Source organism: Euprymna scolopes, chromosome 26 (assembly GCF_053919585.1).
Source record: "Euprymna scolopes isolate OS-2025 chromosome 26, ASM5391958v1, whole genome shotgun sequence".
Taxonomy (NCBI): Eukaryota; Metazoa; Mollusca; class Cephalopoda; order Sepiida; family Sepiolidae; genus Euprymna; species Euprymna scolopes.
The window spans coordinates 70,914,549-70,927,406 of record NC_136507.1 but is presented as its reverse complement, the minus strand read 5'-3'; the positions used below and the strand labels follow the sequence as shown (position 1 = coordinate 70,927,406).

Sequence of the window (12,858 nt, the reverse complement as noted above, 5' to 3'; positions counted from 1 at the left end):
AATAAATTATTTGAAAACTCATTTCATCTTAAGCTGGGAGGTAGCATGCCTCACAATCTGCTGCACCGATACAAGGAAAAAAAAAAAAAAAAAGGAGAGTAAATTTGGGTTTAAACATTTTAATAGACAAAAATGTAACTCCTCTTCTCCTTCCTAAAAAGTCAACCAAAAAGCCCCAAAGAAATGCACAACATGTTTTTTTTTTGTGTGTGCTTTAGCATACAAAAAAATCATACAAGTAATAAATTAAGTTTAATGAAAAATTAACAAAATATTGGAAACCCATAACCATTCAAACAGAGTTTAATTTACAAACTTTTTATCTTCTAAACAAAAAAAGGATAAATTTCTGGATGCATTTTTTACGCCAACCATTTTAGATTATCTGGTACTGCAGAATAAGGACCATGCTTTTGCCAGAATTTTTTGGACAGTTTATATAAAATGCTAGAAGGTGCTGAACCAAAGATTTGTGATTTTTTTTTTTTTTTTGGCTGGACAATTTTTTGTTCAATGAAAAATATTTTATTTCTGTTATTTACAAAGATAATTCAATGAAAAGTTAATTTCAAAAAATGAAAATTTTTTTTTGTTGTTATAAAGAAAATATAATGAATAATTATTAGATAATTTTTATGAAACTTAAAGAAAATTAAAATTTAAATCAAAGATAGAAAAAACACTCATTGTAAGGTAAGTTTCATGAATAAATATTTTTTAATAACAAACAACCCATAGCAAATAAACATTTTTTTAAAAAATTTTAATGTGTTTTTTTTGTTCAAATGAAGATAAGTATTCAATTTTTTTTTTAATAATAAACCATATAAGTAAATAAGTTTTATTTTGTGGGCTTTTTATTTTCAGCTGACTTGTCTCATACTGGTGTTGTGACAGCAGAGACACAAAGATGTCGAGAAAAAGAGAGAGCATAACTATGGACACACATCAATGAGAAAGACTTAATAAATATTCAGAAAAAGTAAACTTTCTCAATGAGGATGAAGCATTGAAAATAAATATTTAAATGAAAACATGAAAAAAAATTTGCAATATGAGTAAGAGTAAAAAAAAAAATGTTTTTTGCCTGGAATTTTCTCTATATTAAAAACTAAAGCTTAAGAAGAATCTGTATGATGTACATACATGTGATGAAACAAAAATATCATATTCCAAAAATGATGTAACTTGATTAAGTACTTCTATTTATATAAAGAAAATAATTTTTAAGCTATTAATGGGAATTCATACATCTAGTAAGTATGAGGTAAATTTGACTACCAGAACACCCTGGCCAAATCACTGCTAAAAAAAAATTGTCCGTGTTCACCAAACTTAAAGACCGGGCCAGAAACTCAAACGAAAATTATTTTGTTATCATTTTAATAAGAACGAATTACTATTTCTTTATCTTTCTTAGTAAAATGAAATAATTTTTCTTTTTATAAAAGTATTAACAATAAGTGCAGCATGCTCCATCCTACATATAAATATTTCACATCAATTTAAATTTAATGTGCTATATGTTATTTTTTATCTACTGTTTTAGTGTCGTGTTACTTCTTTTTTTTATTTCGTTTCATTTTTCAGTGAATTTTATTCAAGTACACATGGAAAAAAAATAAAACAATTAACAATTTTATTTCATTTTACTAAGAAAGATAAGGAATTAGTAATTCGTTCTTACTAAAATAATAACAAAACAATTTTCGTTTCACTTCATTTTTGAGTTTCTGGTCCGGTCTTTAAGTTTGGTGGACACAGACGATTTTATTAATAGTGATTTTACCAGGGTATTCCGGTGGTCACATTTACCAAGTATGAATTATTAAATTACCTCCCTTTGTTTGACATTTTTTTAAAATGGCAGGCAAGACAGACACTTCTTGGATACTCATAAAATTTGATTAAATAAAATAAAATAAAATTACTTGATTAAGTTATGTGATTTTTGGAATACAATATTTATGTTTTGTCATCAGTACATACATCATACAGACTTTATTTTTATTTTTGTTTTTTAATATAGAGAGAATTCCGGACAAGAACAACAACAAAAATTATAATAATACGCATTGCGACAAGATTGAGTTTAAGTCTTCAAAAACTCATAATGAAATTTTCCACAAAAACAGCCAAATGGTTACAAGTGTTGTTTAACAATTAATTCTAAGTTTTTCTGAAGGTTGAAGGTTCAATCTTTACTACAGGCGATTATAACGAAGGTTAGCATAAATTATCTCCATAAATTAAATAAAGAGTTCGGTTTCAAATTCCATACAGCTTGTCAAGTTGACAGAGATTTATAAGTTCAAAAAAATTCACCTGAAAAAAATTGGCTGAAACTTTGTGAATACAACAGGCAACATGACAATAGTAGTCTGATAAATCAAAATAATCTATTTATAATACAAGCAGCACTTTCTTTGTCAGTGTTTTGAATTTTGTCAAGGGAGATAATTACATGAAAGCTTCCGGTATCATATAACACTAATGAGATAGAGAACATATACTACTTTGATTGATATTAGCAAAAGAATATAGTTTTGTTTTTAATAATTTTACTTTTATTTTATGCATACGAATAATATTGTAGGGTCTACATTCGCACTTACCATTTATAAAAAGGAAATATGTTTTACTGTCTAGGTGCAGTGAGTTTGGATTGAACACACACTCAAGTAAACAAACACTTGTCACAATGCAAGACACTGAAAAGCTAATTAAGATAACGCAACAAAAAGGTAAGAATTGTGATTTCCCTCACCACCACCAAAGTACTTACTGCGGTTGGAGTGGTGCAACACTCTAGTGTCAGAGCTGTGCTCTCTGGAACTTCATTCCTGACAAAGCAACACATGGAAGGCAAATTTGGCACCAAGAGATATCAGGGTCGCAACCTTGTTATTAGAGCTTTGGTATCAATCCAGGAAGAGTCGATATCAGGATCTGTTAGCTTCTGGTTATCTTTGACTCTTTGTATGACAAACAACGATATGTCCAGTGCAAAACCACAAATCAATGGAGTGGAAGTGGCAATATTGCTTTTGAGACATTCTTTTTATGTATTTTAAACCAAACCTTCCCCGACTTTGTATGTAATTACCGAGTCTTGCAGTTCTCAGTGTATGGGGGTAAAAACATGCAATCTTGCAAATTAATGAATAGCTGCGATCAACAAAGAATTCATGCAGACTAGATAACCCTGAGCCACAATCTCTGTGAGATTTATTCAGTTGTAAGTTACACTCACCTGGAGGTTGAAGGTTCAATCTTCAGTTTAGGCAATACTTCAAATACAATTGCGAATAACTTAAGATTTCTACCCAGTCATGGCTGATCTAACAAGAGCATGCTACTCCCATGGATTAAATAAAGGATTCTGTTTGAAATTCTGTGCAAATTCCAGAGTTCAACAGAAAAATCCCCAAGTTCAACAAGATACACCTGAAGGTTAGCAGTTATATATTGACTGAAATAGTGCGAAAATAAAACTTGAAATAAGAACAGAAGAATCTAAATAATCCGTAACTATTCAGAAGGTCGACTTCCTTAACAAACAAGCAAAGAACGAATTGTGATTGTCCTGACCAACGCACAGACTATTAACGCCTAAAAATTATTAGATGCAACGGAGGAATGTCTGGAATATTGGGATAAAACCTACAATAATGAGGATACTAGCAGTGATGATGTGTGGATTGAAATTGAAAGGACCAATGAATGAAACAGACCAAGGAAGAAAAAGATCACATCAGTTGAAATGATAGGATCAAAATAAATAAAGATGTCTAATATCGCTGGACACAATACATAGATCAGATGAAGATGAAAGATATCTGCTGGAATGTTGGAAAAAAAAAAAGGTGAGGATACTCGTCTGATTAATGTGCAGTATGACATAAAAACTACCAAATGCATTGTGCATACTAGAAAGGATGAAGATATCTGCTGAAATGATGGGAATGAAAGCATTTAAGATGAAGATACTACAATAAATGGTGCTTCTGTAAAATATTGGGATATGAAACAAATACATTTCAGGTCAAAAAACACTGTCATGTACTTATGCGTCACGACAAAATTAGTATAAACAAGCTGATTGCCGTTGCCCAGTCATAAAATAATCATATTTTAATTAATGTGGAATTTTTTATTTATTATGAACAGACATACAGTAGGTATTAAATGCAACATTTAATTTCTTAAAAAAAAAAAAAAAAAAAATGAAAAAGAAACGGAAAGAAACCAAGACTCGTGCTTGTGGGTATTATGTTTTTTTTTTATAAACAGTTCACTTCTTGTAAGTAAAAAAAAAAAATACTTGAGCTGAGATCAAAAGCAAAACCTAATGACAGTAAGTCAAGTACGATAACCATTAGGTCAGCTTGACATAGTCTTTAAAAAGTGCTTTCAAACCAAATTATAAGGAAACAATCATTTGAACGATTCACGCATGAAACGATTCACGCACTAAAACAGTTGAAAAACAGATAAAAATTCGATGACCCCCACCCCATGTACCAATTTTTCAATTTTGACCCCGTAGCAGCCCTTTTTTCTGGATGAAAATCGATTAAAACATTTTCCATATATCTGAATACCCTATATACCCAATTTCAAGCCTGTAGATCACAAATTGGTTAAGTATATAGATTGAGAAATGTCCTCACACACATTCTAACTTTTATAGATATATATAGATTACAAGAATTATAGATATATAGATTACAAGAATTATATATATATATATATATATATATATATATATATATATATATATATATATATTACAAGAATTATATATATAGATTACAAGAATTATATATATAGATTACAAGAATTATATATATAGATTACAAGAATTATATATAGATTACAAAAATTATATATATATAGATTACAAGAATTATATATATAGATTACAAGAATTATATATATATATAGATTACAAGAATTATATATATATATAGATTACAAGAATTATATATATATATAGATTACAAGAATTATATATATATATATATATATATATATATATATATATATATATATATATAGATTACAAGAATTATATATATATATAGATTACAAGAATTATATATATATAGATTACAAGAATTATATATATATATATATATAGATTACAAGAATTATATATATATAGATTATAAGAATTATATATAGACTACAAGAATTATATATATATAGATTACAAGAATTATATATATATAGATTACAAGAATTATATATATATAGATTACAAGAATTATATATATATATTACAAGAATTATATATATAGATTACAAGAATTATAAAAAATGATACAGTAGAAAAATAATTACAAGTAAAAATAAAATTTATTGAATTATTGATTCTTATTCCATGTTGTAATGTGGAACAATTCTTTGTAACAAATTAAGTATGACAAACTGACTTATCTCCTTTGCTTTCTGTGCTTTCAATTAAAATCCCCTATCTCAAAATACAAAATGTCGGACTGGTAGTTTGTATGACTTTTTTTTTGTAAAAACTAGATCTAGCACATCTTCTACTGGATCATTTTTTGTAATTTTTGTTAGAACCAGATGGGTGACCATTTGGGAATTCTAGGCTCTGTATGTGCTCTCTGCTTAACTCGGCATTTGTTTCCAGTTGTCCTGAATCTCCACTTGCCACTGGTATTCAACAATATCAACTCAGGGGTGGTGTGGTTGGAGATTGTGCAACTGTTGCCACAAAAATTCCACGCACAGGCATCCTTACAGTGGATATCCATAGTCTGTCAAGGCTGAAAGAAGCTACCATGAGGCAAGAAGAGAAGGAGTAATATGAATGGAAGTGGGTGGAGTTGTAGATAAAGCAAGAATAAGAAGGGAGGAAGGCGGAAAGATGTAACGCAGAGATTATCCGCTTCGCTTTCCCTATCACATAATGAAGGCCATCTAAATCAATCAAAATATCTCCACCTGTTTGAATCTCTATTTTTCACTATATTGTTGCCATTATTATCCATTATTCCATATACTGAAGATTTCATTTTGTCTGAAATTTCATTCCATGTCTTAAACTCTTCATGTTTCTTTGAGTTCATTTTGTGGGAATTATTGCCTGGCATCAAACTTAGATTTCACCTTCAATATTGAAATTGATTCTCAATTTGTTTTTTTCTTTTACTCTTTTTTCACACTGAATAAGACACATTACATTTGAACTTCAGTAGGTCAGTGCAGTCAGGGAAGCAGGAAACAGAAAGGGAATTCCAAGTTTAGCCGGCTGGGGAAAGAAACTATTAGAGTATAAAGCTTTCTGGCATCTAGAGACCTCAACAGTGAAGGGGTGGATTTTCTTGGTTGAAAAACAAAGGAAATTCACTCCTCCTCCTCCTCCTCCTCATCATCATCATCATCATCATCCATTTATTCAAAAGTTTAACATGTTCTAGCCGACTGATGTGTTTTTATTATTTGCCTGTTAATTTTTGCGGTCAAGCAATTATTAAGACAGAACTTCTTGAACCTTCCATGAAGCTGTCTCCCCCCACCCCAGGTTAATCCTGACAGAAAATCAGAGGGGAGCCTTAACATGTTATGCCTTTTTTCCTAAAATGTGTTCAAGTCCCATTGAATCTTATGTAACAATAAAACTAGCAACAAAATTCAAAATTATAAAAGTATCCTTGTCATAAGTACTCAAGAATATTTTACAACAATATAAATTCTAGACATTTATAAAAGCGTCTAGAATTTATTCATTTTTATATACAAACAGAAATGCAAACATTAATTGCAATTCACATTCTCTTTCAACTCATTTTTACAAAGAAAAAAAAAACCTGTATGAGAAAGTTGAGATGTTATAATCTTTAAGAAAAGAAGATCACGTTGACTTTGTCGATCCGTCTCCGGCAAATTGGACAGAGACGCTGCTGCTCCCCACACTCGGCGCAACACACCATGTGATTGCAAGGCTGAAAGATTACCTTCTGTTTTCTTTCGAAACAAATTTTGCACAACCGTTCGTCTTCTTGCTCAAGAATTATTTGCTTCAACTCCTCAGGGCCTGGAATTCAATACAAAAAAAAAAAAATAATAATAATAATAAGTAAAAACTAACACAACATCAATCTAAGAGCAGACCCTACAAAAAAAGGGAGGGAGGTATTTCATTACAGAACAAAACATAACTGGAACCATTTATATGTTTAGGGCAGTTTTTTTCTCATCTTGAGTGTTGCTGCTTTATAACCGTCTCTGCTTGTTTTCACTTTCTTCTTTTCTCTTTCATTCCTCCTGCAATTGTCTTTGGCACACCACCCTAAAAGGCCCACAAGAGAAGAAACAGGAAAAACAATTAGTGGTTATAGTCAGATAATGTATTTCCTAACTTCTGGCATGGCTGCTATCGGTGGCAGTGGCAAGGCAAATCAGTTTCTTCATTTTTTTTCTCTGCATGTACTTTTTTTTTTTTTTTTTTTTTTTTTTTAAAATGTTTTTCCTATAATTTTTTATTATTTAATAATTGTTGAAAAGTTTCTTTTCCGGTCATATTTTGATTAAGAATTATTGAAATTATTTTTTTTTTTAAGAATTATTGAAAACATTTTTTTAAATCTTTTTAAACTATTTTACGAACATTTTGTATTGGGTATGTTTTTTTATGATGTTTGAAATTCTGTTATTTGGATTTCAATGATTTTATTTTTTATACTTTCATAAACATATATTTATTATATGAATTCAAATAAAAAAAAATTTTATTTTTAAAATTTAAAAAAAAAGACATACTTTTATAATTTCATAAACATATTTCTTATAAAATTTCCATAATTTTATTTTTATACTTTCATAAACATATTTATTATATATGAATTCAAATAAAAAAATCTTTTCTTTTTAAAATAAAAAAACAGCCGTCTATACTTTCATAAACATATTTATTATATACTAGCGGGGGTACCCGGCGTTGCCCGAGTGTTTGTTTCCGGGACGGGGGAGGAGTTTTAAAAAATGTTATGGTAGGTAAGTAGGAAGGATCAAACCCGGAGTCATGAGTAAAAGTAGGAAAATAAAGTGTGAAAAAAAAACAAAAAAAAAAAAACATCTGCAACGTTAATAGTTCGGCCACCAAGAAAAGTCCGTTCCAGTTGTTTAGGAAAAAAAAAAAAAAAAAAAACGACTACGGTAGGTCGGCGCGAACGTGAAAATATAATGTGAATTGTCCAGCACGCTAACCACTATGCCACAGAGCACTGCAGCTTAGTTTAGTGATTTTAAATAACTTCACATGAAAGAACTACGAAGCCAAACCGGTGTTCTCTTCTCAACTGTTCCTTGTGAACGATCCCCAAACGGTGTTAAGTGGTGGCAGGGGGAGGAGGAATTTATTAGAGAGAAAATATTTTACCACTTCCATTGATCTTAACCGATTTTGGCCGTGACTTCTCAGCAGAAAAAGTATAGAAATCTAAGATTATCGAGGAATTTGAGAAATAATAAGCCTATAACACACCTCAGGTATTGTTCTGCCGTTTGTGCATATTATATTTGCATGAAATATCTTGATTTTTAATCCTATTAAGGTCAAAATCCGACGGGAAAAAATGAGTTCATTTTATTTATATAGAGATGAATTCAAATAAATAAAAATATTTTCTTTTTAAAATAAAAAAAACATCCTTCTATAATTTCATAAACATATTTCTCATAAAATAAAAAAAATTATTTTTTATTTTTGTTCTTAAAAGTGCATATAAAGACTAATTGCATTATTTTTATCTGTACAATTTTGTTGATTTTGATAATGTCCTTATATTATACTTCAATGAATCGCTTCACAATAGAAATACTGAAGAACAATAAAAGTGAAGGAACTGATTTGCCTTGTCATTACTTCCGGCAGCAGCCACACCAGAAGTTAGGAAGTATGTTAGCTGACTATAACCCAATTATTAAAAGAGAAACTGCCTTAGATTTATAGAACTTCACTGGCTGAACTTATTTTAATCAATAGAATTGACACCTCACTGAAAAACATTGGTTTTTAAAATTGTTTAATTAAAGGCTGTTATTTTAATCCCTATGCCAGTAGAGTCCTATCACCTCTACATCCATGCATTGACACATAAATGACACTAGGGTGCAAAACGGCTCAGTATTTATACCTGGATAGTTGATCAAGAATATCGCTGATGATGTTTTCAGAGGTTCACTGTCTAGCACTAACTTATCCATGTGTGTTCATTTTGACCTAAAGATTCTGAACAGAAGATGCAATTTGCAAATGGCCAGAGGTAATAAGTCATATGATTTAAGAGTTTAAATGTAATGTAAACAAACATCTTGTTTATCTTTCCTAGACATGGCCCCATATAGTAGCCCTTTACATGCAAGTGGCGATATGCTTTGTGAGTAAAAAAAAGATACAATGTGTGATTAAGTTTCTCTGGTAAGCACATAAAACACCAATTTTTTTTTTAATAAAGATTCAATTTGATTGGGGGAGGGAGGTCAGTTTCAACACATTTTAATAAAAATTTTCTAATTCTCAAAGTCTGCTTCACTCTAAATAAGTTTATTATTCTGTAGCCAGTTCAGTCACTTTTCGCAAAACCCTCTCCGCAGAGCTGGTGTTAAGTGGCAAATATAATTGCAGCATAGTTTTTTGTTGCTTTTTACTTTTGTTTAAACAAGACATACTGTCACTGAAATGTAACAGGCTACTGTGATGAGGGTCAGATTTATAGGGGAAAAATAATTTTTGACAACACGACGTTAAATATTAGGATAAGATCACCCTGCAGCTACCTATGGTCCAGCGAATACAGGTTGAGAGCCTAAGCTGTACAAGTTTACAACCAATGGAAGACTAGTGTTCTGTTATGGCGCTGGTTCAAGCTATCCGTGCTGCTTCACACAATAAAACCAGCGACAAACATTGGTTTCACGAGTCCTTTAGACTGAAAAAACTTTATTTAACAACATTTGACTAACCTAATTCATCCAGATTTTCCAGAAATTCTTTGCCGATTCCAGTTTTAGATGGAGAGGAGAAATTTGGTGCAGATCTGGAGGCAGTCGCTGCAAAGGTATGTAATAGGTCTGAATCACTGTTGCGCTGAGGATCAACAAAGTTATTTCTCTCTGGAAGTACATCATACCCAGTTTCCTGTTGTGGAACACTCACAGGAATGTCTCTGGGGTTAATCCGAAGACTTTCAAATGCTGTAAGCTGCTCCATTACCTAAAAAAGACAAAGAAGAAAAATGTGAATGGAAAAAATATGTATTTATGTAATATTGGCATCTATATAATTAATGTTTCACACTTTTACAAAATGGATGCCATAGTATATACACGCTGATAACCATGGTTTTTGTAATCAAACAACAACTTGTAAAATCAACAAAGTTTTATTTACATTACACGACAGTATAACAAAAGAGTGTTTGAGTCAATATGGGGAGGTGTATGGTATTGCGGCGATGGCAGAAGTGTGTCAACTCTTCTCTTTCTTCTGTGTCATTGATTGTCTTTGTTTTGACTAATATTTACATTCCTTGATCAGAATCTAATTGTTCATTTATTTTAACCTTCAATTCGAAATTCTGTTTGTCTATTGTTCTGCCTTTTAGCAATTCCAATCCAGTTAAAATATTTTCTCTGATTGTTTCATGATCTTGATTCTTTGATCAGAATGTACGGTTGATGTCATCGCCAGCAATCTGATTTACATCTGGTTTTGCCTAGATCCGATATTCCAGCATTGTCAGTCACCTATGCAACATTTACTCATACCTCTTTCACTATTTTATTTTAATCAATCGCGTTTCAACTTTTAATGAATGGACAATGATGATGATGATTAAGAAATCACATCTGAATATTTTGTTTCTGGAACAGAAACTTCTTCAGAATGAAACTGTTAAACCACACGCTGACCTGCTCAACAACAAACACCAACTCCAATGCTGTTTCCATAGTCTCTGTCTCTTTCATCTTCTCTTCTGGCAGTGCCATCATCTCTCATATTGGCATCTGCTAATGGGTGTACAGTGACTCACAAATATAAAAAATAAAACAACTCAAAATACAAAGGAGTATAAGTCGTCAGGTTTTATACACCTGAAGAAGGTTGGTGATTACATCGATCGAAACAGTGTACAAGTAGAACTCAAGATGAGAACATTAGTCTGACTAATCCAAATCATACAAATAATCATTCCTCGTCTCAAAAATTCACAATTGTCAAAACACAAACTTGGGAGAAACAAAAAATTCACAATTGTCAAAACACAAACTTGGGAGAAACAAAAAATTCACAATTGTCAAAACACAAACTTGGGAGAAACAAAAAATTCACAATTGTCAAAACACAAACTTGGGAGAAACAAAAAATTCACAACTGTCAAAACACAAACTTGGGAGAAACAAAAAATTCACAACTGTCAAAACACAAACTTGGGAGAAACAAAAAATTCCAGCATGTTTTGTACATATCGGTTGGGCTCTAGGTGCATGCCTGACACCATTACGGAAAACAACCCTCTAAATGCTAAGGTTCACATCTATGTTTTCTATTGAGGCTGTGTTTGTCAGTTGCTGTCAGCTCATCTTGATCTGCTCCGAGCTACAATCTATGTTTCACTGACTCCAGATATAACTATCGTCAATTGTTGCAAATCTAAGACTGTTCGCAAACTGTCCGTGTCTTAAAGCTCATTGTTACTCTTAAAACTGTCTCAAAGCTCATTGTTACTCTTAAAACTGTCCTTAAACTAACTCTAAATATATTGAGATTTATTGTCCGGTCTTTTAATCCCATCACTGCCACACCTTGATTAACGATCATATTTCAGCTTTCTTTTGTGTGCCTTGGTGAACAACTTTCTTTCCATCCTCTCTCTATTAAACTTACTCTCTATAACCTTTGTTCTGCTGATCAACTTATTTTTTCTTTTTGTTATAGTTTTTCCTTTTGTTTTCTTCTTCATAACACTTGGGGGGTGGGGGGGAATATTTCAACAGTATCACAAAACAGATGGTATTATTGATATCTTTTATGCAAGAGACCAACTATGAGGAAAAGGCAACAGGAAAAGTGGTGACAAAAATAAAGGTGGTTTCACAATCAAAATATTTAGATATGAATCATATATAGTCGCTTCCTGCACTCTTGACAGACTACGGATGCCCACTGTAAGGGTGCCTGCACGTGGAATTTTTGTGACAAGAATTGTGTAATCTCCAACCACACACATCTCCTGAGTTTGCATTGTTAAATAGCCGTGGTAAATGGAGAACACATGCAGCGCCTACAGTTCTCAAATGGTCACCCATCTGGTATGAGCCAGGCTCAACCTTGCTTAACTTTGGTGATCTGACGAGAATCGGTGTGTCAATGTGATTATGCCATACAATCTACACACGCACACACACACACCCTTATTTTCACCTATTTCTGACTGTCCACTGCCTTTCCTTCTCCCCACATTAGAATTACCTACCAAATTTCTTACTTCAGCTGAACTACTTCATCAATACATTCTACGCAACGTTCCTTCCTTCCTTTTCATTTTCACAACATTCATCTCTTTCACTCCTTTTCCAATTCCTTCCTCTTTATAATTTATCTCTTGTATAAAAGGTGAAATAAGGTTTTATTTTGTGAGTGCTAATAGTGACAAATATGAAGAAATAATTTGGATGAAAACGATTCTGTAGATCAACAATAATAGTTATTTATTAAATAAATACAACTGAAAAGAAATTACTTTGAAATGAGGAAGCATTAAATTGTATGCAGTTGAATGAACATCCATTGAATAGTCTGTTTTTGTTTTTTACAGAGGAAAATCA

General features: G+C 31.5%; 1 protein-coding gene across 6 annotated transcripts in view; it reads right to left on the bottom strand.

Moving 5' to 3' along the window:
* The window catches only part of LOC145248163 (E3 ubiquitin-protein ligase XIAP-like), a 163,577-nt gene that overhangs the window by 52,291 nt on the left and 98,428 nt on the right, over positions 1 to 12,858 (bottom strand). For 3 of the 6 annotated variants that reach the window (XR_013863332.1, XM_080109999.1, XM_080110001.1), the window contains 2 exons: positions 9,994 to 10,243; positions 6,984 to 7,063 (listed from right to left, as the gene is read on the bottom strand). Coding sequence is in view for 5 of the 6 variants with exons in the window: in XM_080109999.1 (XP_079966125.1) it covers positions 6,984 to 7,063; positions 9,994 to 10,243 (330 nt within the window). In the remaining variant the exon portion in view is untranslated. Of the gene's footprint in view, positions 1 to 5,345; positions 7,064 to 9,993; positions 10,244 to 12,858 lie in introns of those variants that run through there. The other 3 variants (XM_080109998.1, XM_080110000.1, XM_080110002.1) reach the window with 1 other exon arrangement.